The sequence below is a fragment of the Puntigrus tetrazona genome, chromosome 6, assembly GCF_018831695.1.
Source record: "Puntigrus tetrazona isolate hp1 chromosome 6, ASM1883169v1, whole genome shotgun sequence".
Classification (NCBI taxonomy): Eukaryota; Metazoa; Chordata; class Actinopteri; order Cypriniformes; family Cyprinidae; genus Puntigrus; species Puntigrus tetrazona.
In genome coordinates this window covers 23,827,944-23,855,617 of record NC_056704.1, presented here as the reverse complement: position 1 = coordinate 23,855,617, position 27,674 = coordinate 23,827,944, and the positions used below count along the sequence as shown (strand labels likewise).

Sequence of the window (27,674 nt, the reverse complement as noted above, 5' to 3'; positions counted from 1 at the left end):
CGGGTTCACGCGGGACCCGACTCAGCTGAAGGGGGAGCTGTATCACACGGCTCTCAGGAAGAGCCAGCAGGGCTTTGGCTTCACCATCATTGGTGGAGACCGCCCTGATGAGTTCCTGCAGGTGAAGAACGTTCTCGCTGATGGCCCAGCGGCCCAGGACAACAAGATGGCCTCTGGTGAGTGATGCCTAGTTTGGCGATTGGTTTTTAGGGGAACATCCACAATTCACATTATGTGTAATTAGGAAGCCAGCCTACGAATGACTTAATTATAGACGACCCATCACATTAAACCGGGATAGGGAAAATATATTACCATAAGAAGGCTACACATTAATGCCTTTATTTACTCACCCTCTATTTATTCCAAAGCATTTAAATTTCTTTTCTGTAAACAAAACATTTGATATTTAGAAGAATCGTGCTTTTTTCTCCATATTATTTTTATTTTAGTATTACTTATACTATCACAGTTTTTATTATTATCATTCTGAAATAGCTTTTGTTTTTACATTGTTGTTTTAATTCTTTTTTTTTTTTTTTTTGGGGATTTTTTTTTTTATATTGTTTCAATTACAACATTTTTTCAATACTTTTTAAACCATACAGCAATAGTCCATTGTGACCATAATGACAAGGCTTGGAAAATGTCTTCTGAAAAAGACATTTAAGTCATTATTCACTAATAATCTTCATTTCCATTGAGCTGTTAAGTAGAGAGCTGCTGTGGATCACTGAATGACTGAAAGATCAGTCTGATTCATCAAGTGGATCTGCTGATTCAAAAAACAACAACAGCAATAACAAAAAATCAAAAGAATGATTTATTCACTGATCGAGTTCAAAAACACTTGGAATATAGTACACAAGTCACACAAACTGCTTGGTATTTCTTTGTCATTTTTGTATCTTATCAAATGTGTATATAAAAGAGATCTGTGTCAAAATTGTTCAAAGCTTCTCAAAGAAATAATACGTGTTTGAAATGACATAGTGTAAGTGTGAGTAAATAAGGACAGAATATTTAATTTTGTCTAAACTGTTCCTTTAATCTAGTGTCTTTCAAAAACATAAAGTTGTTCATCCACTTTGTAATGATCTTTTCTTTTCTGACGCTGTCGAAATCCCTCTCTTTTCAACCTAGGCGATGTTATTGTGGAAATCAATGGCACGCTTGTCTTAGGCAAAACCCACGCCGACGTGGTCCACATGTTCCAATGCATCCCAATTAATCAGTACGTGGACATGGTCCTCTGCCGCGGATACTCACTCCCTCCTGACGTGGACGCGGACAGCGAGGACCTTCCCCCTCCACCTCCACCTCCGTCAGGAGAGATCGTAACCGCCGTACCCCTCATCAACGGCCAGCCGCTGCTGGTCAAAGGTGACGCCCTTCACGGCTCCTCCCAGGAGCTTCACTATGTAACCACAGATGCCATCGGGCGGCCGGTGGTCGCCGCTCTTCCAGGAGGCAGCGGCGGCAGCGGTGCTGGCGACAGGCCCGAGACGGGGATGCTGCAGCCGGAGCTGGTGAGCGTGCCGATCGTGAAGGGACCTGGAGGATTTGGCTTCGCCATTGCAGACTGTCCGCTGGGGCAGAAGGTGAAAATGATCCTGGATGAGCAGTGGTGCCGAGGCCTGTTGAAAGGAGACGTGATAAAAGAGATTAACAGGCAGAACGTGCAAACTCTGAGCCATGCGCAGGTGGTGGATATATTGAAGGACCTCCCGGTGGGCAGCGAGGTGAATCTGTTGGTGTTGAGAGGAGGTAAGAGAGCAGGAGTGTGCATGGAACATCTCGCTTCGATCACTGCTATAGCATCATTTGCATTTATTTTTATGTTCATGTAGCTCAAACAGTGTGAGAATGACAACACTATTTGACTGGTTGATTCCCATGGAATTCATAGCACTTTTCAGTTTCAAAATAGAGATCTAAGCAGTTGTAAAGAAAATGTTTGTTTTCATCATCTTTTGGTATTAATGGCTAGATATATATTAGTCCTGTCGAACGATTAATTGCGATTAATCGCATCCAAAATTGTTTTGTTTACACGATATATGAGTGTGCACTGTGTACATATATATATATATATATATATATATATATATATATATATATATATATATATATATCTTGAACAAATATATACTCATATATTGAATGGAATAGTACTCACAAACTCTACACAGTTTTTGTATGTTTTTGGACTTTAATTTGCCATAATAGGTATACGTTAACCAGTGGCCATTTCAGATCGTCTGTTTTTTCTTTTTCGTCTGTATTTTAAATTAAAATGTTACTCTGCTCGATACTCTGCTCCATCACTCACTCAGACATTTCTAGTAAAAAAAAGCCCTGCTAAAAAGACTTTCAAAGACTTTGACTTTAAATAGCACGAAGTGAATATAAATGTGAAAATGAAAAAAGGCTGTCAGGTTTTTTTATCCTTTGAGCATTTGTCAAGCCATCAATCAAAAAGTTTGCAGCCTATCTTGACGTCATCTTTTTCTTTGTAAAACTATGATTATTGCGGTTAAATTTCTTCAGTTTGTTTACTGTTGCTTACTTAAATTCTGCCTCATGTTTTAATGCTTTCTAATTCAGAAAGTGAAAAAATCCCAAATCATGGAAAAAGAATACTATAAGTCCTTTATTGTACAGTATTTATGTTTTATTCTTTTATTCTTATTCTCAATTTTTTTTTGAAGAAGAAAGAAACAACTAAATGTTCATCTTAATTTTGACTTGTGATATATTTCTCAGAAAACAACATTTAGCATCTAATTTCATTTTTGCATATCAAATAATGTTTTTTGATTTAAAAATATTTGTAAAAATATTTGTACAGGAAAACAAGACACAGAGACTGACTAAGAAGGTGAATATGCAGTGTAACACTGCAAAACACGACCTTTCACGTTCCACATTATATTTTTCAGCACAGAATTACGCAGTGCTCTTTTTTGTCTCAGTTTTTTAGTTATAGATCTATTTGTTTAGCAAATGCATTATTTTCCACCACTTTATAATCTCCATTTTAGCCTCGTTCCTCTCCTCCATTATCATACTTGAGGTGAGTTTCTGTCCCCTTAGGAGAATGTTATGTAAGAATGATGGACCGTTGATTCTGGTACAGTTGGCAGGAGAGGCCCCGTTGCATCTTTTGCACCCACTCTATGGGCTGGCTGGGAATTTGGGAAATGAATTTAGATCACAGGGGAATTCAGGATGTGTCTGCAAAGAGTTCTGTGAGGATTTATTGTCTGAAGAGCGAGAGAGAGAAAAATGATGAAGAAAGAGAGCAAGATAATGCTTTAATCAGTTCTGTTAGCCCTCAAAGGCTGAGCGAATTTCGTCATCCGTTGTTTAGCCATTAATTTCAATTGAAATCACACCAATCAAGAGAAGAACAGAGAGAGAGAAAAAAAACAAAAGGAATGAATAAATGGCATGGGTTCGGGATTGACAGATGGAAAGTAGCGACGTCATTATTTCACGCATCACTTCTGTCATTTGCGATGTCTTTCTCCCTGAAGGATTCATATTTTCTCTTATGTACATTTATTCTATCCATCTGTAATGGCTCCTAGATGACGCATGTGTCATGATTAACCCAGCTCGGAATTGGCTCAGGAAACGCCCCACTTTGAAGCACTTGAATGGCGCTTCCTCTTTGAGTAGCTTTTTAGTTGGATGGATGAGAATTAATAATGTAGCGTTGAAACAATGTATTCTCATGCCTTTTTCATATTTGAGAGGCAACAACCATGAAACGCTGTCATTATAATGAGGCTAGAAACTTTCTATCCCAGTAACGAGTTCTTGTTTTTTTCATCTGTCTGTTGATGAGTGCCTGTTCGCCCATTTTTTCCTCCTTCAGTGCTGCTTATGTCTCTCATTTGCTTTTTCTCTGTTTCTAGGTCAGACGTCGCCTGTGAAGAGTTTAAGACCTGTGAGTATGATAATAGATTTTAGAGGTGATAATGACCTTGGAGAAGTGAGGAAATGGCTGAATATTTCATTTTGTGCTGATGAAATTTCTTCTCAATTATTGTTCGTACTCGGGCTTTGGGATTTGAACCACCCCCTTTCTGTAAGTACCAGAGTCCAGGGGCTGACACTACCACGCCATTTGTACTAAATCATGCGGCGTGTGGTACTTTGAAGCGATAGGATGTATTATTTTCACTCGAGAATGATGAAACAGGCAAAAACAATCCCATCCACTTACATTAAAGTAAGGTTCTGAGGGATCAGAATGTCACTGAGAATAATAAAAAAGGCCCTTTTTGACCCTGGCCTGTAAACACCCTAGTATTAAACTGGTGAGTTTTTTATGGACATTACAGTTACTACAATAAATGCTGTCAAAGACCAGTAACTTGTAACACAAGGCAAAACAGCAAAAATATGAATTGTACGAGGCTATGTTTTCCAATGGGTTTACTGATAGATTCCATTAAAATCTTCCAGTTTCACTCTTGTGCACACATGCATATGAAGTGTGGGAATTGTCCTGTTAACCAGCAGGCGCCAATCTAAATATAACAGTATTTCTCTTGAAATCTATCTGCATGCGCTTTATTCTCTCAGAGGATGTGCCTAGTGAACAGTTTAAATTCTGCTAGTGGTAGTTCACATCTGTGTGCACTCTGCTGGTCACTTTGTGAAGCGGTATTAAAACGCATTTTATTCCAACAGAGACCGGGGTTGAGTGCCAGCACTGAGACTCTGGACCGTTGCCATGACATCATGGTTCCCCAGGCTTTGACCTATCACTCAAACACACTGCCATGTAGTTCTCCAAAACAAGACGCTTCTCTCCACTACAGCAAACCCAAAGCCTTGTCGGAGAGCATAGGTGAGTCTCCGCTGAGTGCATCCAGCAAGGAAGAAAATATTCTGTTGCAGCAATATTTGGCTAAATGCTACTTTTCAGTATCAATTTAAAGTATGGAAGAACATTAGCGTCTGACAGTAAAAAAAACAGTAAAAGTGTAATGAAGTTTACATTAGTTAAGTAAAAAACTTTTAAAACAATATTCCTCTATTTTTTTATTATATATATGTAAAAAAGTTATTAAGGTCAAATTGGTCAAATTACAAAATAAGGTTATATCTTAGTGCTCTAAAACTATTAATTGCACCCAAATATAATAATATATGTGTGTGTACTGTTTATATTAACCATGTATGTATGTGTATATATGTGTGTGTGTGTGTGTGTGTAATATTAATATTTTATTTTATTGATTTGAAATACAACAGGGCTTTTTTTGTATTTTTTTTCACATTTAAATTCTAATACATGAGAAAGTGGCAAATATAATGAGAGGCGTGGGCAAATGTCTTGTTCTTGTATATATTCTGCAGTTGCTTTAAGTGTGTGAAACTTTAAATGAGATTTATGAGCATGAGTTATCAGTTAATATAAATTGTTCTATATTACAAAGATGTTGAATGGCTTTGAGAGACTTTGAATATAGTTTGAATAAAATATTTTACAGTTATTTTCTTCCCTTTGGAGCTTTACAATCTGAATCCCAAACCACTATCATTGCATGGCAAAGAGAAGCTGTTTAATATGAGCTTCACATAAAAAAAATTACATATTTCACATTTTTGCATGGCAAATACCGTTGCTATTATTTTTGGTTTTGCTGTTTTGTGATGAATTGATGAATGTGGTTAATTTCATGTTTTCCAAGCTATTTTTAACTTCCGTGTAATTTGCTCTATTTGTATTCAGTACCTCACTATAAAGAGTTGGACGTGTTCATCAAGAGAGATCAGGAGACAGGCTTTGGCTTCCGTGTGCTTGGAGGAGAAGGTGCAGAACAACCAGTGAGTCCTTCGTATTACCGGATATTTATATTCACGGACTGTATTTATGTGATTTATTAGCAGATCGACTTTCTGTCTTAACTCTAAAACGAGCTATCTGTCTAACTTCATTAGGTCTACATTGGTGCCATCATTCCCCAGGGGGCGGCAGAGAAAGAAGGCCGTCTGAGGGCCGGAGACGAACTCGTTGGCATCGATGGCATCACTGTAAAGGGGAAATCTCACAAACAAGTTCTGGATCTGATGACTAACGCAGCACGCAACGGACAAGTGCTGCTTTCTGTGCGTAGGAAGGTCATTTACAGAGGTGAGCGCTGCAGACTGACAGGCCTTAGACATAAAACCTGCGCTGGAGTGTAATTAACTGCTTGAAAAGCTTTCATTAAAGGTCAGTCCTTGTAATCTTCTGCTCTATAGATGCCCTGGAGGATGTTGGGAGCGGAGCGCTGACCCTCGTGAATGGCTCACCTCGGCTTCCTCGTATCCAGGAGCCAAGCATCAAGGACCAGGGGTCGTTTGATATCACGCTCCATCGTAAAGATAACGAGGGCTTTGGCTTCGTCATTCTCACATCGAAGAGTAAACCTCCACCTGGAGGTAACAGCAGATTCATTGATGCAACAGCCGAAGTCATTTGACAAATAATCAAGAAAAAAAATGGACATCATTTGAACTGGAAATCAAAAATATACCATATCATGCTAAATCTACTACAAATACATTTACATTTATGTACTTAATAAAACAACCCCGCAATTCTACTTTTTAGTATACTAAACTGGTAAACCTGAAGCCGGCTACATTGGAACGACTCATTTTGTATTTAAAGCATTTTAATTTTGAAGATATAGTACTGAAGTCCAACTAAAGATATACTGAGGAATATTTGATTGTGCTAAAGTGGAACACTTTAAATATCTTGCGTTTAAAGACCGGTATTATTCAAATATCATACAACCCTCATAAGTAATGACATTAAAAGGCTTGATATTAAGAAATGTGCACTGTAGACAGGTGGTAGTCCAAATAATGTATTAATTATAATTTTTATATGTGTAAGTCTCGAGACAAAGGTCATCCAGTATGTTAATAGATTTGAACTATACTTAATTTATAAATAATAATAAATGCATTTTAAATATATAACTTTTTATATTTATACTAAATATACTATATAAAACATACTCATATTTTATATAATGTCTACCATACTGTATGACACTTACTGATAAACACGCCAGAATTTCACTGCTTATAAATATACAAATTTGTCATTAATCATTAAAAACAGCTGTTTTTATATTAAATCAGCATTTAATAAAAAAATCTGTTAATTTCATAATTATGTATAAATGTTATATATTTTATTTTATTTAGTTATTTCCTCAAGAGACTCATCAGTTAAATTAAAATTGGTAAAAGAATCATGATGGATGACAAAATAAATTAACTGTAAAGCTGATTGATTCATTTCAGATTTTGTATTTATTAATTTTTCGTTTTAGTTTAATAATTTCATTTTACCATGGTTGTTTTGGTTTGATGTCATGTTGAAATGAGTGTTTTTTTTGCACATGAATAGCTGTTTCTTCATTTCCGTTGACTTTTATGTCCATACTTACTCTGTGTAAAGGGTAGTCAGTGGTGGTTGCATCACGCCTTGCACTTTTCATTGAGCATATTACGTCATCAGCGTTGCGTGTTCATTTATTTAGATTTTAAGATGTCTTTAAAAATGCAGTAGTTTAAATTTAAAAAGTGCCTTGAGGCCCCTGTTCTCTGATCCATTCCACTCCATCCAGCTGTTTGAGTTTTACACAACACCAGAATTGTTACATTTCTTATGATTAATTTATTATGATTATAAATACAACACCAGCCATTTCAGTTCCGCTAAGTGATTTGCCTAAGTGTGTGTTGCAGTGATTCCTCATAAGATCGGTCGAATAATCGAGGGCAGTCCGACTGACCGCTGCGGACTGCTGAACGTAGGTGACCGTATTTCCGCTGTGAACAGTCAGTCCATTGTGGAGCTCTCTCATAACGACATTGTTCAGCTTATCAAAGACGCGGGGAACTCCGTCACACTCACTGTGGTCCCTGAGGATGGTAAGTGAGATAATAAAATGTCACATAAATACTGCCGCGGAACATATTCATGCTTTCTCAACCTGTGCCTCATGCTTTGATTTGTCACACTAAAGCAATAATGTAGCTTAAATTGAAAGGCTAATAACCACAGTGAAATTTAATATCAATTATGCATGCATATTTAAATTGAATGCTTTATAAAGGGCATTTAGACCAGTTATTAGCCTATTTCAAGTTCACTTATGTCAGTTTTAATACATGCTAGCTCACATGCGTGAATATGGCGTTCGATAGGCTTTAAATGTTCCTATTGTTATGCTGAAACCTTCATCATTATTATTACAGAAGTATTGCGAATGCTGTTTCATAAGGGATTTTATACTGGATGTTTATCATTTTATATGACAGTCTGTTTTTATTGGCTGTTTAGAGTACAAAGGGCCTCCGTCAGGAGCCAGTTCGGCCAAGCAAAGTCCAGCACCACAGCACAAGATGCTCAAATCCACTCAGGATGAGAGGTGCAGTCCATATTATGCATTTAAACCATTTAAATATGATTGTTCCCTCTGACTATTTGTTGTAAATTCATGTAAATTCAGCCACATAGCCGATAAAATTAAGCTCTCATCACTTACGGAGGATTTAAGCCACTCTTTTTTTTATTGTGTTACTTATGCGCAGATATAATTTGGATATGGATGAGATAAGGGATGAGCTCGTACGGACGGAGTATAAAGCTCTTCCCATGAGTGAACAGGGAACTCTGTGTCTCGCCAACTCCAAACAGGCAAGAGTCTCACTTACATCACAAACTGTGCCTAAAATGTAATTAGAGAACATGTCTAGGGTCATGTATAATTGAATATATCAGCATTGCATGAAAAATAATGAGATCATACTAGGTGTTTTCACCAAGACTGAAACCTATAATGGAAAATCAAAATCTATCAAAGATATAATTATAATTATAATTTCCTCATGCCATCACAGAAGTAAATAACATTTTAAATATATAAGTCTTAATTAGCACGGGTGTTTTTTCTAGCAATCACCAACAATACATTGCATGGGGGAAAAAAAAACCTAAACAACATGACCAAAACCCTTGAACAGTAATGTAAATTTACATTTTCTGTCTAGGGCTGTATTGCGGTAGAGTTGGAGCGTGGATCTCGTGGTTTTGGATTCAGTCTGAGAGGAGGAACGGAGTATAACATGGGCCTCTACATCCTGCGGCTTGCTGAGGACGGCCCCGCTCTGCAGGACGGCAGGATACACGTCAGTACAGCACACTACTCTTTAACAACTCACACATTGTGGATGGAATCTGCTGACATTTTTCCATCTTCTGAAATGATTTTAGGTATTTACATGTAGTAAAAGATTTAGGAGAGGCTGAAAACTATACTTTTTTCTATTGCAAATATTACAAAATATTGTTCTTTTCGTTTGTTTTGATTCCAAGGAAATACACGAAAGAATGTTTAGCTTGGATGGAATGTAGTTTGATTTGGATTAAGTTGTTTGCCAGAAGAATTCAAGGGGTCATGAACTTCCTTTTTCTTTATTTTGTAGCCTTCCATTCTGAGGCCAACTTATAATGCTATTAAGATCTTTACATCAAAACATTTTTTACCCCACCCACCCATCTGAACTCTCTGTTTGAATGATTGTAGTGGTTTTGGGGCTCAGAGGTAAACTCCCACTGTTATTATTGGCTAACAGTTGTGCATGTTTGACAGCTTACATCCCTCACAGATGGACACTGCTGTGGTTATTTTAAATACAAATTAATTTTCAGTACGTATCAAATATCTGTTTTAGCAAAGCATTATTGATCACGTAATGAAAACAGTTACTCACACTAGTGTGGTGCAGCATTGGGTCCAATGTAGTCAGCATCTTTCAGTTTCAATCTTTCTGGAAATCCTTAGTTTGTAAACTAATCTGTGGTAAAATCAATTAAACAAAGGATAATGTTGTTACTGACACGATAGAAAGAAATCAAATAATTGTTTTCTACATAGACTTGTAAACAGTAAGTGTGTGATCCAGTGGGTGGAGATAAACAGGCATCGATTTAGAAGCAGGCATTGATTATCTTTTGCCAAACTATTATATATATATATGTCTTTTGGCAGACTGGCTTCAATGCAGCTGTTATTAGACTAATAGATCGTTGAAACTTGCAGAAATTGTTTATAGCACAATGACCACTTAAATGATCAATTTTGAATCGTCAGTTCACAGTCTCTTTGAATGCAAATGTTAGCTTTCAAGGCCATATCAGTGAAGGCCATATCTTCCTGTTTGCAGGAATTGATACGGGTTTTTCCTTGGCAGATGCTGATATGTGAAAAGCAAGATATTTTGATCTTTAACTAAACTCATCAGCTCTTTTGGCCTGAACCAGAGACCACCAAGACATTTCAATTACGATAATTTTATAAATGATCTTATCCCTGAATGTGCAGGTGGGAGATCAGGTAGTAGAGATCAATGGAGAACAGACGCAAGGCATTAGTCACACCAGAGCCATTGAGCTGATCCAAGCTGGAGGAAACAAAGTGCTACTGTTACTGCGACCGCAAGCCCTCTTATCAGAGAACAGTGAGTTATGACACACAAGCACATGATGATGCTGCTGTATACGTAAGCATGCTGTAAGAACATCAGGACTACATGGGTTGCTTTCTAATTTCAGCCATTTCTTTCTTTCTTTCTTTCTTTCTTTCTTTCTTTCTTTCTTTCTTTCTTTCTTTCTCTCTCTCTCGTTCTCTTCTGTGCAGGTTGTGTAAGCTCCTCTGCAGTGTGTTACTGTCCCCAAGAGCATCATCACTAACAGCCTCTATTCCTCTAGGTCTTTTATTCTTTGGTAATGGAACTATACTTACTATACTTTCTTTGCTCCTTAATTGCTAGCCTTTTCTCTGCTTTATTGTGTACATTTTTAGTTCTGTGAAATATGTTTATGTTCTTTGCAATCACAACACGATGAAAAATGGCATAGCAACGTGTTTTCATAGCAATTAATTAGCAACCAGCTCCAAAACAGGCAAATACCACTCAAATATAATTGGTTACCATGGTGAATTTTTATAAGGCCTTATAATTAGTCATAGGCTTTTAATTTTAGGCAGTGGAACCAATGCACATATTTTCGCCCTTAGGTTCTGCAGGAGATGTTATCCTTTCTGATCCTCCGGGATCCAACACTTCCAACATTCCTCTCAGTTCTCCTCTCCTTCATCCGCCATCCTCCTCAGCGAAGAAGGAAATGCCAGGCATGACAAGCTCCTTTGCCCGTTCTCGTGGCTCAGAGGATTCTCGCTCTAAAGACAGCAAGAAGGAGAAGCGTGCCAAACCACCAAACACCAGCTCTTCCAGAGTCCCGCAGCAACGGCGCATCAAGAGTCGGTCCGCAGAGAATCTCCTTGATCTCGGAGATACAGAGAAATCCAAAAGCCCATCCAAAGACAAAGCTCGCAGCCACAAAGAAAATCTGCAACAAAGCACTCTAGACTCCCAAAAGAACAGAAAGTCCTGCCAACATAGTCGCTCAGTCAGTCCCCAGAAGTCAAAGCGTGAAGGACAGGAAGTGGTAATTGGCGAAGTGCAGGGACAGAAAAAGGGACGCCCTACGAAGGGAACACCCAGCATGAAGAAAAGTGACGCTGAAATGAGGAATAAACAGGAATCTAGAAGAAGGAAACAAAATGAGACGCAAGAAGGGGAGGAGAGGTGGAGAGCTGAGAGAAAAGTGAGAAGCAAAGGAGAAGATGAAGCGCTCGAGCCGAAAGAGGAAACGGATCTCAAAAGCACTCGAAAGAAGAAAAAACAGAGAAATAGAGACATTCAAAATGAAGACACCCACATATCGAGCAGAGAGGGAGACAGGACGAGCAGACAAACAAAGGATAAGGGGGATCAAATGGAGGAAAACAGGAAGGAAATTATTGCAAATAAGAATAAAAGCAAAGGAAAAGGAAATGAGTTTGAAGACAGGAAAAACGACATTGTCACCACTGACGCTGCTCCAGTCACCAACAGGGCGAGTCTAGTCTTTGACCACCCTGGACCCTTGAGCGACGGCCTTTGGAAGGTCCCGAGTTTTGCACGTATCCTTACACACGAGGAAGCGATGCGAGATGTTTGCGAATAGTTCGGCGATCCTTGGGAATAGAAGGTTTAAGGCCGGAAACATATACGCGAGTGTGTGAAAGCAAACGCCTCTAGCTATGATTGCACATGGCTCATCATGGATTGCAAGTTGCATTCTTAGCATTTCAGCACTATCGTGGGAATTGGGAATGGGTGAATCTTGCTGAGCGAGTTAGTTAAACTGTCGGCTTGTTTATAGCTAGCTACCTAAATAACATGGCATATGGTTTATTGGCACAGACATCTGAAAAAACTGACGCCTTCTCGAGTACAAGACTATACAAGGGCAATGAATCAAATTTATTCATACGTCTGTGTACAGCGGGGTCAGTGCTTCAAGCATTTGCACTTGTGTATATAGCTGCCTAGCCAGACTTCTTCTAACAAATCAGAATTTCCCGTGTCACTCCCAATATTGGACAATATTGGTAACCAAATGACTTTGGCCTCCATTGACTTTCATAGAATGTACAAGAAATACTGTGGAAATCAATGGGACCCCAAACTGTTTGGTTGCCAGATTCTTCAAAATATCATATTTTAAATCGACTTCCTTTGTATTGACAACAAATACTATGGAAGTCAATGGGACCTGAAACTGTTTGGTTACCAGGTTTCTTCAGAATGCTGTCTTCTATAGTCCAACAAATTGGATGAATTGTTCACAGTAAGCTTAATAATATGCATTTATAAAATAAATTGGGTGAATTTTAATTTGACGCCAAGTTTCAACCAGGTTGTTTATTACTCAGGTAGCTAGTTATAAAAAGTGGACAGTTTAAAGGCACAGACTTCTCAAGGTCTTAACAATATCGCCTGAATAGAGAAGTTTGAAACCGCTACAGTAACACAAAGCATCTATCTTTGGCGCGTTCACATGCTCGTTCACATACTTTCCAAGAGTATGTTTTTGGCCTTGCACCTCGTTTTTCATGTGGCTTCAGAGCGTTTCAGGTGAACCATGTTCATGTGCTTCTCTTTGGACAGTGGTCAGCATGAGCTTCTCATTCAAACGAATTAAAAATGTTCGTCTCACAAACGGACCGCTTCGACACAAAACTGCTTTATGGAGATCATTGCTTAATCGTCTTGGACAGGCAATTTCTGAGGTTTTGTGGTGAAACGCATGGAACTCTGTTTTGTCCGGACAGCCTCTTTTAATTTGCTTCTCGCCAGTTGACATTAAACTACATGAGGACTCTATGGACATCACGATGCAATCCTTCCTTATGCAATTTAAGGGAACACCCCCCATCAATCACCAAAACAACAATGCAAGTTTATGTTTCGGTTAAAAACAGCACGTCCTTACCCCCAAAGAATTATTTTTCCCCCCTGCATGCAAACCCCTTGTTTTGTTGCATGCGTTTTAGACCCATGCTGTTTATCTCGAACATTTTCAAACGATGTAAATAAGAACTGTCTTGAAGATTGGAGGCTTTACCAGGGACTTTTCAGACTGTTCTCTCTCTCTTCCATGTCTTTGATTCCCTGATCTCCAAATATTATAATTGCAAATGACCAGAAACTTGTGCTTTAATATACCAAGAACATGATCAAATGTTTATTTATTGAAATATGTATATGAATAGATACATGTAGCTATAACAGATTGTGACATTGATTTCGGTGTAGAGATCCAGGCTCTTGCTAAGCACCGTGGTAGTTTTACCTTGTAGCAACTGTTTTGACTTGTCACAAAACAAATGGTACATGCAAATGTATTTTTAAATATTCTACGGAATCAGATTTAATATGGTAATATTTATTTTCTTTTTTTCCTGGACATGCACGTCCGGTCTGCTCAAAACGAAGGCAAGCAGTGCAAGCAATTCAACTCATCTCAGTTATGAGGCTATACTGTACTTTACAGCAGTCAAGCTTTGGTTTATGACCATCAGAAGCCAATGCGCACGGGTGACCCTCATGGAGGTCGTCAAGGGGTCATATTTGATCTCAAATTTGAAAGAAAATATTTTGCATTAAAAGGAGTAGCTCACCCAAAAATGTGAGTACTCACGTACTCACACTCCGTAAAAGAACGAGAGTGCAGAGAGCTGATGAAAACTTGCATAATCCGCATGACTTAAATACATCATTTATGATCTTGTAAATTGAAAAGCTGTCTGTAATAAACAAATACATCGCTTCTGGCCAAAACACTGACACGTTTGTATTTGGACAGTTTGCAACGTGGCTTGGAATCCGTGCTTATTTTTTTTTGCGTATTACACACTAGAATGTTGTCAATACTGTCATTTTTTTGCATTAGGCGTAAACCTAAAATAATACATATAACATTAAAATCATTTCATATTTATTTCGCACTATATTTCGCATCTAATAAACGTGACTGCACTGAAAAAAAGCAAATCTTAATCAAGTTTTAGAGGAGAAAAATGCTTAAATTTATGCACACTGTCACACTGAAGCAAATCCTAAAAAATCCCACTTCATTAGGCTCCGTTGTCTTTATGCAAATTTTGATTTTGGAGGTGAAATATGATCTAGACAATTATCTGTGAGATTCACCCTAATGTGCAAAGATTCAGTCTTTAAATACAGGCTAGAGTATGGGAAAAATGATCCCTCCTAAAAACGGGAATGTTGCGGGTATAATGTCTTCTGTCAAACTATTTTAAGATGATCAGCTGATTTTGTTTGCAACACCTGATCGGTTGTGGGAGGTTTCTGAAAGGGCTGATTCCTTGGGGTTTCGGGGTCTGAAATGTGGCCGCGATAAACGTGCAAGGTTATTTCACAGGAAGTGACACGATCTATCAATACCAAAGGACTGGTGGCCATTCCATATTCTGTGTGTGAAGTGATTATGACCTCAGGGTTTGGATATGTAACTAACAGCTGTGACACAGCTTTAATATACAGTAAATGATGAGAACGCAAACCAATTACAAAGACAAGTTGTGGTGTTACATTGTGTTTTTGTGCAAATGACAGACTTTGAAAACTGTTTAAATTCGACAAAATGTCCTGAAAGCAATGTTAGCATCTGCTGTACATAAGTAAGTCATCTTCATTGTTCATATTTAAGAGTGAGGCTTAGAATGGCCTCACATTAGACTAAATACATATGGGCTCAATATAACGTGGTTTGATTCATGTAAATGTTTAAATAATGTACAGCACCTTTATAAAAAATAGCTGAGTGGTCTCTCAGAAGAAAGAATAGAAATATGTATATTTGTTCCGTTATTTTTCTAACTAATTATTTAAGTATGGCGGGAAAATATTTCGAGTCGGTGCAATGAAAATAAAATCATATCCTGGTGTTCTGGTCATGTAACGTTTTATGCAAAGTTTTCAAATTTGTATCAAAAATCTCAAAGGAGTTACGTTTTTGAAATGGTCTTTTAACGATAAGGGTCTCCACTTTTACTCCGAATTAACTTTCCCCTCCCTTTAATCGAAATCTGGGCGACTTCTGCTTTGGAATAACGATGTTATTGAAATATGCTAATTATTCCTTAATTGGCATTTCTATATTTAACATCAGCGCGGTTCATTTTATATTTAATTAAGATCATTTTCTGCTGAGTTTTACAGAGGAACGGGCGGTGTGACAAAACCGAGCGCGCGCAGATAAGAGCGACGTTTGACTAATTTCATTATTTTAAGATGACTCGAAGCTATAAGATTTTAAAAATACAATGACTGTGACCGTGACATTTATTATCCCAGCTCAAGTTGTCTAGAGAAAGTCTTATCCCGGGCCTGTCACGCCTACAGCATTGTCTAGCTGATAAAACCTATGGCTTGTCACACAGAACAAAATGTAGACTACTTTAATGGCTTACAGTAAAGAAATATGCCAGTCTAAGCGGCATTTGTTCTGCTGAGTTAAGCAGAACACTGCTGTATCATTTCATGATTGCTCAGCGATGTGTAAAGTACTCAGCACCGTAGAGACCGGAGGAGGTATTTTAGGCGGTAGGAGAGATATAAAGAAGCAGATAAATGTATTGCAAACCACTGAAGCAGTGGTGGAAGTGGATAATAAATGTCTGACAGGTGAAATATATTAGGACTCTTTAACATGCAGGCCTTAGCGTTTCTCAAATCCGCCACTAGGTGTCCCCAAAGAGTCATTTTCAATAAAAACTAATGCAGGCAAAACAGTTTACGTACTTATAATAAACGCATTTAATATGTTACTGATAAAAAAGATACATCAGTGCAATAGTTGAGGCTTGAGCAGTAAAGGAAAACGGGAACGCTATTAAACAAACAACCATGTGCCGCTTTAACCTACTTTACTCTTTGAACCTTAATAGCTGTGGACAAGCTGATGAAAAACAGACCTGGTTCTTCTGTTATAAATAGGGAAAGAGTGCCTTTGGTTTTATCTCTAGTCAGTCAGGATGGGATGGGTGTGGTGTGTTTTTCTGACAAGCTGATAAGAGCAAAAGAGTGCTTTAATATGTCTAGCTGTGACGCTTCGAAACTGTCAGAAAGAACCAAGTTGGTGTTATAATGATCATTCAGCTTCACTGATGAAAGAGGAAAACAATGAAGCTATCTCAGGTCAAAAGTTGAGAAGAGTTCAGATTTTTTTTTATGTTTTTGAAAGGAGTTTCTTATGCTCACCAAGGCTGCATTTATTTGATGAAAACACAGTTTTTTATGAAATTATTACAGTTTAAGATTTTCAAATGGAATTTAATGCATAGCTGTGATGCAAAGCTGAAGTTTTAGCAGCCACCATTCTAGTTTTCAGCGTCACATGATCTTTATATGAATATAGAAACGTTTTGTTGTTGTCGTGCTGCTTTGCAGAAACTGGGCAACACTGTATCAAATGTTTGGGTGAGTAAGATTTTCCATAAGGATGTATTAAATTGATTAAAATTGACGGTGAATACATTTATTTATTCAAGGGTTTCTGTTTTAGATAAAAGCTGTTCTTTTGAACTTCCCATGAATCAAATAATACTGAAAAAATCCACAAAAATGTATATGTAGTTTACTATTAATCATTTCTGAAGGATCCTGTGACACTGAAAGCTGAACTAATAATGCAGAAAATTCAGAAATAAAACACATTTGAACCGTTTTTAAGCTTGCAATAATATTTTACTGTATTCTTTGAGCAAATAAATGGGTGTAAGAGACCCATTTGAATATATATATATATATATATATATATATATATATATATATATATATATATATATATATATATATATATATATATATACGACATATATAGACATACATAGTTACATTTGTTTTTTTAATAATTATTTTTACATTGACTTCCTGAAGTGATTTTACCACAGGTTAATAAATTGCCAGGGTTCCCTCTAAGCTATGATGCTTGAATTATTAAAAGCTTTCGTGCTTAAATACACACCGTTGCTATAGCAGTCAAAGCCACCATTTCTATGGAAGCGCACACACACACACACACACATGCCCACACTGAAGATAGCCACGTTTTACTGAAATACAGCAACATTCAAAACACATAAATATTGAAGTTAGCAAGATGTATGGAAAATGGTTTGCACTGAAGAGGGGGAAAAAAACACCATTGTTACTAGGCTACACCATTAAATATGATCAGGCTGGAGCTTTACGGGGGACGCCCTTGTTGGGGAACACCCCTACACTGACTCACACGTTCCTAGAAACCGCCTCAGCAGACTGGATTCATTTCTTCTTCAAATACATGCGCGCTAAGCAACAGCATTCGTTGATTTATGTTGTAAAGTAAATACTCTTAATCCATACTCTTAAACCACGTCTCATCAAAGTCATCCGCGAAGCAAGCTGCATTTACTTGATCAAAAATACAGCAAAACGTTAATTTTCGAAAACTCCAACATAACTTTTCTATCGACATTGATAATAATTAACGTGCATGAAAGCAGCATATAAGACTGATTAATGAACGTGTGCATGGCGACTACAGGCAACAACAGTTTAGCAAACAGATACAATACAGCACAAATACACGCCGGTTTAAAACAATTATCGTTACTCACTGCGAAGATATTAAATGCTATTTTATATGTGATAGGCAGACTATATCACGCTGCTCGGCGAGCACTCCAGTGTTTAACTGCGGCTGACTACGTCACGATGTGGGCGTGGTCAAATGAACTTCACTGGAGCGAGCGCCGGATTCGCCTCAGTCGTAGTACAATACATAAAGCGCTTTTTCCTTTTAATTTCCACCTTTTTCTTTTCCTTTGCCGCGGAGAAGTTGACCGGCGGAGCTAACATGGGGGATATCTTTGTCCATGTAACTTAGTGCTTTAAAGTAATTTCACCCATTGAGGGTTTTTTTCTGCCGGTTGTTGTGCATTCGCGACAAGTGTTTGTTGCTTAAAAACCAAATCTATTCAAATGACGATGACAGGTTTGAAGGCTTGGCCGCTGCTTCTGCTGCCGTTTTCACTCTTCTCTATGGGGAAAGGTAAGCCGCTTTTAAACGAAATAAAGTCGTCTTGAATGATGCCTGCTTCGATTTTTTTAGCGCCCAGTTTCTTGAAAAAAAAATCCACTAAACCACGAAACGACCTTGAGTTGGTTTGATCTGTTTCTTTGTATTTTGTGTTTTTAATACAATCTCTAAAATTGTTAGTCAAATGGAAAAAATGCCATTCAAAGAGCATTGTGTCAAAAACAGATATCGGAACTTTCCTGTAGCAGGAGTCACAATATAATTGTCAAGTGTAGCTGCTTGTAACTAAAATGTATTTTAAAGGGGGGTTATTGAGGTTTCTTGGTAAAGTATTATTACTATTTAAAATAACATTTCTGTTGGGATAGATTTTAAAATAGATTTTAAAGCTTGAAAGCAGTTCTGGTCAATATTTTTGTGGAAAGTGGGATATTTCTGTTTTTATTTTTTTCCCTCAAATAATGATTTGATCAATAGAAATGTATAGAAATAACATCACCTATTTAAAATAGAAATCTTTGTAACACTCTAAAGGGTTTACCAGTTACCTTTGATTAGTGTGTCCTGAATAAAAGTGTTTATTCATTTTCAACACACTCACAAACTTCACTGACTCAAACCGTTTGACTGAAGTCTTTTATTGTGGTTTATGTAGCAGAGTGTTCATTTCCTGTTTTGGCTGGAAAACTCATCTTGTCCTCGGAGACCATACTGAAGAATAGCTTCCCGGACAATTCAAAAGCGTTTGTGGAGTGTGCTAAAGGATACGAGAAAGATGAAGGTTCGGATTATATCACCTGTGTGAATGGGCTCTGGAGTCCAGTGGAATTAAGCTGCAAAAGTAATTAATTTTTTATATCTAAATGGGACATTGCCCTTAAAAGAAAATGTATCAAGTACTAAACTGCTATGTTTGTTTTCATCACAGAGCAGGATTGTGGACCACCTTCACTTTCACCACATATGAGCTACATTATTCCACAGGGAACATTGTTTGGTGCCCAAATTCAACCCAAATGCGATGAAGGGTACGATCTGCCGTGGCCCCTGCTTTCCATATTGCACTCATACTTGTAATTGACTCTTGTTTTTGCCTTTATTCCAGATATGATCTGGAAGGATCAAGCCACAGGCATTGTCTTGTTTCTGGCTGGAGTGGAAAAGTTGAATGTATATGTGAGTCCTCATTTTTGGATGGATTCATATCAGTGTTATTTGTAACATAATTGAGACATTATAAACATTATTTATATATATATATATATATATATATATATATATATATATATATATATATATATATATATTTATTTATTGATTTTATTTTTTTTCTCGTAATAGCTTTTTAAATGCATTATTAAAACTAATTGAAAATGTTTTCCATTTTATTTTAATTCACTTTGTTTTATTTACTTTTTTTTCTAACGCGCATTCAGTATTAACATCTGCGTTGTCTTCACAGTCAGAAATGTAGTAACAGCTTCTCTTTCACCTTGTCTCTTATAGTGACGGTATGCACTTTGCCAGGTCCAATTGAGCACGGCACTATGGTTACACCCAGAGACGAACCCTTATTTAATGATGTCATTACATATTCCTGCGACGATGACTACGTCCTGGTTGGCAACAGCTCCATTAAATGTGGTGAATACGGAGAATATAGTTCAGAACCTCCGATATGCAAAGGTCAGGTTTTGGAATTAAAGTTTTTACTCCATTAAATTCCAAATGTAAAATCAATCACATTTCATTTTTTTGTCCTAATTAGCTGGACTGAATGATAGTGGGAAGCTCCAGCCGCAAACAATCGCGTTGGTCCAGGATCTAGAGTGCAACAGCTAGTTTCAACTAGTAACAACTCAACTATAATAACATAAAACAATGCACTTAAATATATTTTTATTGCCGGCTCTTGTGTGATTTTCATAGTATTGTCACTTATGCTATGGATGCCACGTTGTTCTTCACTGGAATTCTATCGCTAAGTAAAAGTGTAAGAAATGGTGAGTCGAGATTTGACCTTTGATCAGTCTGAGCTTGTATTTGGACTCAGTCACTGGTTTTGCAGCACCATCAGGGCACTCTGCATGTTAGAACTCAGCCTGCTGAACTCATTCTGCCATTTTTGCACAGCACAGTTGAATTGCATTATATCGTTTCCGTCACTGAATAAAAAATGAAAAAAAGCTATTGCGACTCTCTATATCGCAACTCTTCAATTTTATTTTTTTTAGAATTGTGAGATTGCTTGTTATATTGTGAGATTGAGAAGCTAAAGTCAGAATTGCAAGTTTATATTTTATTCAGTGGTGGAAAGTGGTATGACGTAGCATTGGCCTTTCACTTTGTTGTGTTTTACAGTTTTGTCCCCTTATTGACCTGTTTATTTATGTGTACTCACATCTCTAAATAACCTTCTACTTGAATTTCCCTCTTCTAGTTCAGCTGGTCCTTCAGGCTTTTTATGATTTAGGAATTTTTTGTCTTTGTTGTATATGTTGAAGTGATCCGTAATAGCGAGTCTTCAGTGACTCACCCCTCCCGGTCTGTTTGCTCTAAGCCTTCCATAATCATCTTGTGTTTCCATTTCATCATAGTCCTGCTGGTGACAGGCAGTGGTTGAAAGCTGTTTCTAGGGAGGTCACGTATTATTTTGTAAACCATTTTAGTGCAGGTTTGGGGAGTATCGGATAGATGTGCCTGGCACTGCTGGAAGAAAAGCATACGAAACACTGTAAAAATTAGTTGGAGTGTTAATCGTGAGAAGAGTAGAAAACTTTTAAATGGCACCAGCAATTACCTTTTTTTACTTAAAGTTTACATTTATTATTATTTATTTATTTATAATTAATAGCATACAATTTTAGTACGATATGATATATATTAATATAGGCTAATTATATATATATATATATATTAGGGATGCACTGAATGTTCTGCAACCAAAATAGTCTGGCCTGAAACCAAGGAAGAAGCTACAATCATTACAACCACAGACAGCCAGAGACCATTTCGCATCTCGTGTCTCCGATGGGAAGAGGAAGGGTGGCTGTTGCTGGTTGATGACTGAATTCGGGAAATGGCACTCAATTGATTAGTAAATAAACTGCAGACCGTCATGTTTTCTAATTCAGAAGTGCATGTATCCAAACAGCTACTTGTATTCAAACAGCGCTGCATGGTTCAAAGTCCAAATCTGAACTAAAACGGAATAGCTACTTAATAGCTATTCAGTAACTTTTTCATACATTTATTTATTTATTTTTATAGTAATCATCATCATAATAATAATTATAATTACAACAGCTCTATTAATATATTTGTTATAACACTCACACATAGTGTTCAAATTGGATCTGTAGTATTTATTTATTTATTTTATTTTTATTTATTTAGTAATTATTTATTTTCTTTGAAAAGCTAGACAAGACAATAAAAAGCTAATTTCGTCTTCTAGAGGCTCCATTTTGTTATCATCAAGTGACATTACTTTTTATTTTGTACATTTTATAATTATATTATAACAGACTAGAACAAAACAAATAAGTAACCTTACAACTAAATCGAGCCATTTATTAGTACACCTGATGGGTTAAAAAATCCAATAATCTTTCTGTTATTTCAATAATGGTTTAAACTGATTTTTTTTTTTTTGCATGTCTTTTTCCAGGGAAACATTCTTTTATAATCGTGGTTTATACAAAATGCTTTGGAATCTTGTTTTGAATTTTTTATCACTTAACATGATTGAACTTCCTCGCATGCTGCAGTGTGCAGTGTCTTGGGATGCGTTTTCACTACTATATATTTCAGCCTTTTCATGTTTTAATGACTTTAATCAAGCTTCCTTTCTATCCCCAGCTATTGAATGTCCAGTTTTTGAACTTAAATTTGGTAACCGGACTGAAGGAAATCCTCCGTTCTTTCATAAAAGTAAAGCCACGTTTGAATGCTGGCCAGGTTACAGGATGAAAGGTTCAGCTACATCAGTGTGTGAAAAGAGTGGCTGGTCTGCCCTTCCTGTCTGTGATGAAGGTAAGCCGAACCTTCTGAACTCTAGAATGCATGGGAATTTATATTCCAAGGTGTGCGTTGACGATACGAGTGATAAGTAAGCCTGTAAAGAATCTGCAGCACTTGCTGCGCTGATTTTGAGAGAAACTCTGTTGCATTCTGCTGAGAATGCTGCACTTGAATTAAATCAAATGTGTGAATGATGGGCATTTCTCTTCTATAGAAATCAGTGGATTTTTCTCCGGTGGTTTCGCATTCCATACATGTTTATGCAACACGTGCGATGCTGAATTGGAAAAGATGGCAAAAGCAGATAACAGCGTATTCATTTTTACAATTTTTTTTTTTTACAGTCATCATAACACCAACAATAGCAAACGCTACCACGACAGAAATGACAACACCCTCCACCCATTTACATGGTAAGGAGTCGTGTTTTTTTCATCTTTGTTTTCTCACACTAATCACTTCTCATGGTTATGTTGTAACGGTTATTTGGTTATGTGTTTTATTGCAGGAAGAATTAATGAAGTGCTCCCTACTGTCTCATTCCTTTGGTGTGAGTTAATCTTTTAAATCCAATGATACTGCTCTTCTTATTCAACTTCTGACTGCATCACAGCTCAGGGAATGCAGTTCACGTGAATGGAGTCCACGTCAGTTTGTCCTACAACATATGTTCCCATATTATAAATCAGTCAGTAATGATAACGATAATGATAATGATGAGATGAGCGACTGCTGCTATAACTGAGGGCCACCACATATTGTATCTATTTAATGTTTATTTCCTTTTGTTCATGTATGACATTGTTTTTAGTAACACCATTGTTGATCTTTTAGGGGGCCCTGCGAGTATGTTTGTTTGCTTTTGTAAGTATATATCTATCTAGCTATCTACAGTGTCTAATAATGTGTGTGTGTGTGTGTGTGTGTGTGTGTACAACCACTCAGCGGTTTGGGATCACTAAGATTTCTGTGAATTTCCCTATTCAGTGAATGCAATGCAAAACCTTTACAAATTAAACAAAAAAAAAAAATGTTCGGTCGTTATTGGCTGTGATGCACTGATGATCTGTTTGGGCCTTATATCAAAACCGTATCCGTTTGCTCTCCACAGGCGGCCTGGGCTTTCTGTTTTTTGGAATTTATTATTCTAAACGCAAAGGGTGAGTATATCTGTCAGTTGCTTTTAAGATATTCCAGCGCACCTGAACTAAGCGTAGCTGACTGTCACTCCGCTTCGCCTGCATGCCGCTGTACACATGCATTCATCCACACATTAACATCAGCTTTCCTCTTGCCATTGCCTGCGCAAATACCTCTTATACCATGACAGAAGAAGCGCTTTTGGTGCTAGGAAGGCTTGTACGATTACAGAAAACGATACTGGTTAGAACGAAGCCCGCGCAAGCGTCCGCCCTTAACGTTTCCAGCGATTCCCAGCATGCTTATAATGAGTTAATGGACAAACCACCTCAATCTCAAGTAAATGATTGCGGATGTACGCCTGGAAAATGTATTATACGAGCCCGTAGTAGGTTAAAAATAAAACATTTTAATTAAAAGGTGTGCTGTCACGAAGGAAAGGGCTGTTCTGGTGCTGCTGGCAAAATGACAAAAATAACTATGCAGAGCTAATGTCTGACCAGACACTAATTACATCCAAACAGCACGCAGAGCGGATGGCTAATTCAATATTAACCAAAAATGAATGTGCCCAATAAATAATGTAATAATGTAATGACTTCACTGTATCTCTTTGTTCGATAATGCTCCATAGTTCATACAATACTGGCGAAGAACTGAGGACAAAAGGAGAGTTATTGCTAAATCAAAGCGTCTAAAACCCAAGGTATCCACCCATATCTGAATCTTCATTAGCTTTAATATAAGTTTTCTCTTGTCATGACTTCATCCAGTGACTAATGCACCCATTAGTTACGAGTTAGTTCTGGCATTAGTAGTCTCAGTTAATTATTACGAATGTGTTATCGTGTTGTGTTTATTGTCATTAATGTGTTTTTTCTGGACTCTTAACCACAGGGCAAACAATCGGACGGCTCCTTTGCATTAGCCTTATTGCTGCATACGGATTCTAAACGTTTTTTTGTCGTTGAATTTTTTTTAAACTAAATATTGTATTTATTTATAACTGCTACAACATTTTTGCTTTTGGAAATATATTACAGGATAATATTTTTATATGTTTGAATAAAGATTTTTTTAAGTACTTGGGTGTGTTTTCTTTTTCTCTGGCTGACTAAATCCTGACTTCTAAGTTCTAAGAATCCACCCAAAAGAATCTCTGGCACGTGTTTCTGCTTTTTCACCCTTTTAAAAGTGCCGTTTTACAGAGGCGTTGTAAAGTGAGATATTGACGGTGTATCACAGCCGGGTCAGAATTTTCTGTGACTGTATGGCGACAGGAAACCCGATCCCGAATTAGCAAACAATGTGAGTTGTTGTAATAATTCTTCACTCTTTCAAAAGTATTTATTTTACGTAAGCAGTAGACCACACAGAAATGTGGTTACCAGGACAATGCCAGAGATACTTGCTGCTATTCAAGCCAAATACTTCAACTGGAGATTCATTTAGACAGTGTGCTCTATGCAGAGACCTTGGCCAAACCCATCAAAGCAAAGAGAAGCTACATTTAAAAAGCTGCTAAAACATATAACTAAAAAATAAAACGATAATAATCTATTCTTCATATATGTGTGTGTATATATATATATATATATATATATATATATATATATATATATATATATATATATATATATATATATATATATATATTATATAAATTCATTAATTTGTAATTGCTATATAGCAAAACCTACTGCTTTTTAAACAAGTCAAGTACATTGTTTTCACATCGTTCATTATTTCCTGGATGAAAATTTTACGTCAAGTCACAGAAAAGTAATAACTTTCTTCTCGTTATTTTGGTTTGAGGTAGCCTTCAAGATACATACTGAAGTGTGAAATTTAATCAGTTGTAATTATTTATTTTTCTTATATATGTTTGATGCGTTGCCTTAATGATAAAGGTTTTATAGTTGTTTTATTTTAATACATTTTTATACATTTTTTACTTACATATCAAGTTTTCCCTATTTTCCATATGGAGATGTAAAGAAAATGTGAAGAGTGGAACAGGAAGAAATTGAGGAAAATAATTCTGTGTATAGAAGTGATGTTCGTGTTGGTAGTTTCAAGTGTAAATAGTATTATTAAAAATATTAAAAATACTATAAAAGAAAAAAGTTAGTGAACATAACAATACAGACAATGTATCTTCACAAACGGCAAAGAATGTTCCGGGCTTATGGTGTCACTGACAGGAATGGTGCAAATTTATTGTAACGTTTTTGCAGATCGCATATACAATAGGGCTATTCTAAGCTTTTAACTTGGAAGAATGAACCCATTATCAGTGTTAAAACTTGTCAGTAGGGTTCGACATGTTGTAGTAACCCGGATCTTTCGTTATACATTTGAGTAAGCTTCCTCATTTGCCCCAGACGGGACATAACTTCCAATCACAGTCGGCCATCTGGGAGGACTCGGCCAAGTGAATTAAATCTGGCTAAATGGTGTGTAATCAAATATATATATTTAAGAATGTCACGTATGCCGTCATCTTGGAAAAGTGAAATGGGACGGTACTGGAGATGATTCATTGTTTGGGTGGATGCTTACCAGTAGATTGTTAATGAAAGGATATTGAATAGGTGTGCGTTGCTCATCCTGGGGTACTAAAAGACAACCACAAGCAGTAAGTCATCTCTGACCAGACCGCTCTGACCAGTAACTGCTTTATTTATAGGATCATCCAGTCACGGGGCATTTAATAGGATGCCCGGTTTATGCATAGACTCCACTTCTTGTTCAAACTGAAGGTTTTATGAGATTCTTTAGAGATGTTTTGTTGTTGTTTGTTCTTTTTATGGTGCTCTTAAAATTATACGGCAATATAAAAGATTGTTTCCTGGCAGAAAGGAAATGTGTGTCCTTGTTATTCATTAATTTGACCTAAGGTGATCCCAAAGAAGAAAGCAAGAGCTACAAGCATTTGTCACTGGTGAATGCAGCACATTTTCTGGGCCTCAACCTGACAACAAGCTACGTTTAGCACAATATCCCTCAGGTCGACAGCCAAAACCTTGGGACTTTTTAGATGTATATGTTGATGAGACACATATTAAAAAAATCTGTCTTAAATAGAAATTGGAATCTTTGTCATTTATGTCGCAACTAAAAACGGAATATGCTAAGTAAGGCTTCTCAAAGCTGCATCTCCGGCATTATTTAGCGCTGGTCAATCAGCCGTGTCATGACTACATTAGAATACATCCATCCGACCATTAAATGCCATCACAGTATCTGGGATCAGTTATAGATGCTGGGAAAGTGATCCCGAGTTCAAAATGATAGATGCGTACGAACTCGTCGGGGATGTTCATTTAGCTCTGACGGTCGCCTATTTGAGGTGAAGCGTATTTTTTGCACGTCTGTTTTTGGAACCGTGTGTCTATGTAAAGCACGTTTTGAGGTCACACAGTGCCACCTTGTGGCGAAGGACAGCAATGACGAGGGGCCAAGCGGCTGTTGCGTCATCAGCTCCTCACAAACCAAGCTCGTGCACATTTATAGGCCTACGGTTGAATCTCCTCTTTCCTTGTGGGAATGAGTCGATATATGGTCGATTTTGCACACTGTAGTAGACATTTATACTACACACGTTTGCCGTGGTGAAAGCAAACGCGCATTTATTTAGTTGAAGTTTAGACATTGGGTGTTGACCTTTTATATTAAACGAAGATGTAGGCTGCGTTCTTGAAATGATTGTGCGACACTTGGCAAATTTTCAGATGGTATGGCTGTGGAGGTCCGGGACGAACAATCTGGATTTATCAGGTAATAATAAGCCTAAAAACATTTAAAGCTGCAGGCCGTAACTTTTCGAGCTCTGGCGGTTAATAAACAGAACTGCGTTCTCCTCGCGGAAGAACATTGTAGCCGGAGCTACTTCTCTCCGTTTATGTCTATGGTGATTCACGCACCTGGCTACTCCGCAGCGGTACTTACCCGAACCACTCTAAACAAATAGTCCGAATATGAT

At 37.3% G+C, this 27,674-nt stretch overlaps 2 protein-coding genes and 1 long non-coding RNA gene across 4 annotated transcripts in view; 2 read left to right on the top strand and 1 right to left on the bottom strand.

The window, feature by feature from the left end:
* Positions 1–15,387, top strand: part of LOC122347530 (membrane-associated guanylate kinase, WW and PDZ domain-containing protein 3) — a 98,417-nt gene extending 83,030 nt beyond the window's left edge. Inside the window, 13 exon segments of the mRNA XM_043242892.1 lie at positions 3–176; positions 1,144–1,767; positions 3,924–3,955; positions 4,705–4,864; positions 5,753–5,847; positions 5,962–6,154; positions 6,265–6,444; positions 7,759–7,956; positions 8,369–8,456; positions 8,620–8,725; positions 9,079–9,216; positions 10,413–10,548; positions 11,109–15,387. Of these exon segments, the coding sequence (XP_043098827.1) occupies positions 3–176; positions 1,144–1,767; positions 3,924–3,955; positions 4,705–4,864; positions 5,753–5,847; positions 5,962–6,154; positions 6,265–6,444; positions 7,759–7,956; positions 8,369–8,456; positions 8,620–8,725; positions 9,079–9,216; positions 10,413–10,548; positions 11,109–12,100 (3,116 nt within the window). The 3' untranslated portion in view covers positions 12,101–15,387.
* On the bottom strand, positions 6,359–18,200 carry LOC122347544. Of its 2 annotated transcripts, XR_006251234.1 has the most exons (4): positions 18,105–18,200; positions 9,802–9,885; positions 7,470–7,947; positions 6,359–6,438 (listed from the first exon to the last, which is right to left on the bottom strand). It is a non-coding gene; the product is annotated as an uncharacterized LOC122347544 (long non-coding RNA). The 2 variants fall into 2 exon arrangements; XR_006251233.1 differs by lacking the exon at positions 6,359–6,438 and having other exon boundaries at positions 7,314–7,947.
* A 60-nt stretch (positions 18,201–18,260) lies between these two features.
* Positions 18,261–24,773, top strand: im:7151449 (membrane cofactor protein). Its single transcript, XM_043242896.1, has 12 exons — positions 18,261–18,538; positions 19,182–19,367; positions 19,455–19,554; positions 19,632–19,702; positions 20,033–20,212; positions 22,388–22,561; positions 22,894–22,962; positions 23,058–23,099; positions 23,384–23,413; positions 23,661–23,709; positions 24,324–24,395; positions 24,587–24,773. The coding sequence occupies exons 1-11, from the start codon at positions 18,469–18,471 to the stop codon at positions 24,385–24,387; spliced, it is 1,035 nt and encodes a 344-aa protein (XP_043098831.1). The 5' UTR covers positions 18,261–18,468; the 3' UTR covers positions 24,388–24,395; positions 24,587–24,773.
* Positions 24,774–27,674: the final 2,901 nt, after the last annotated feature.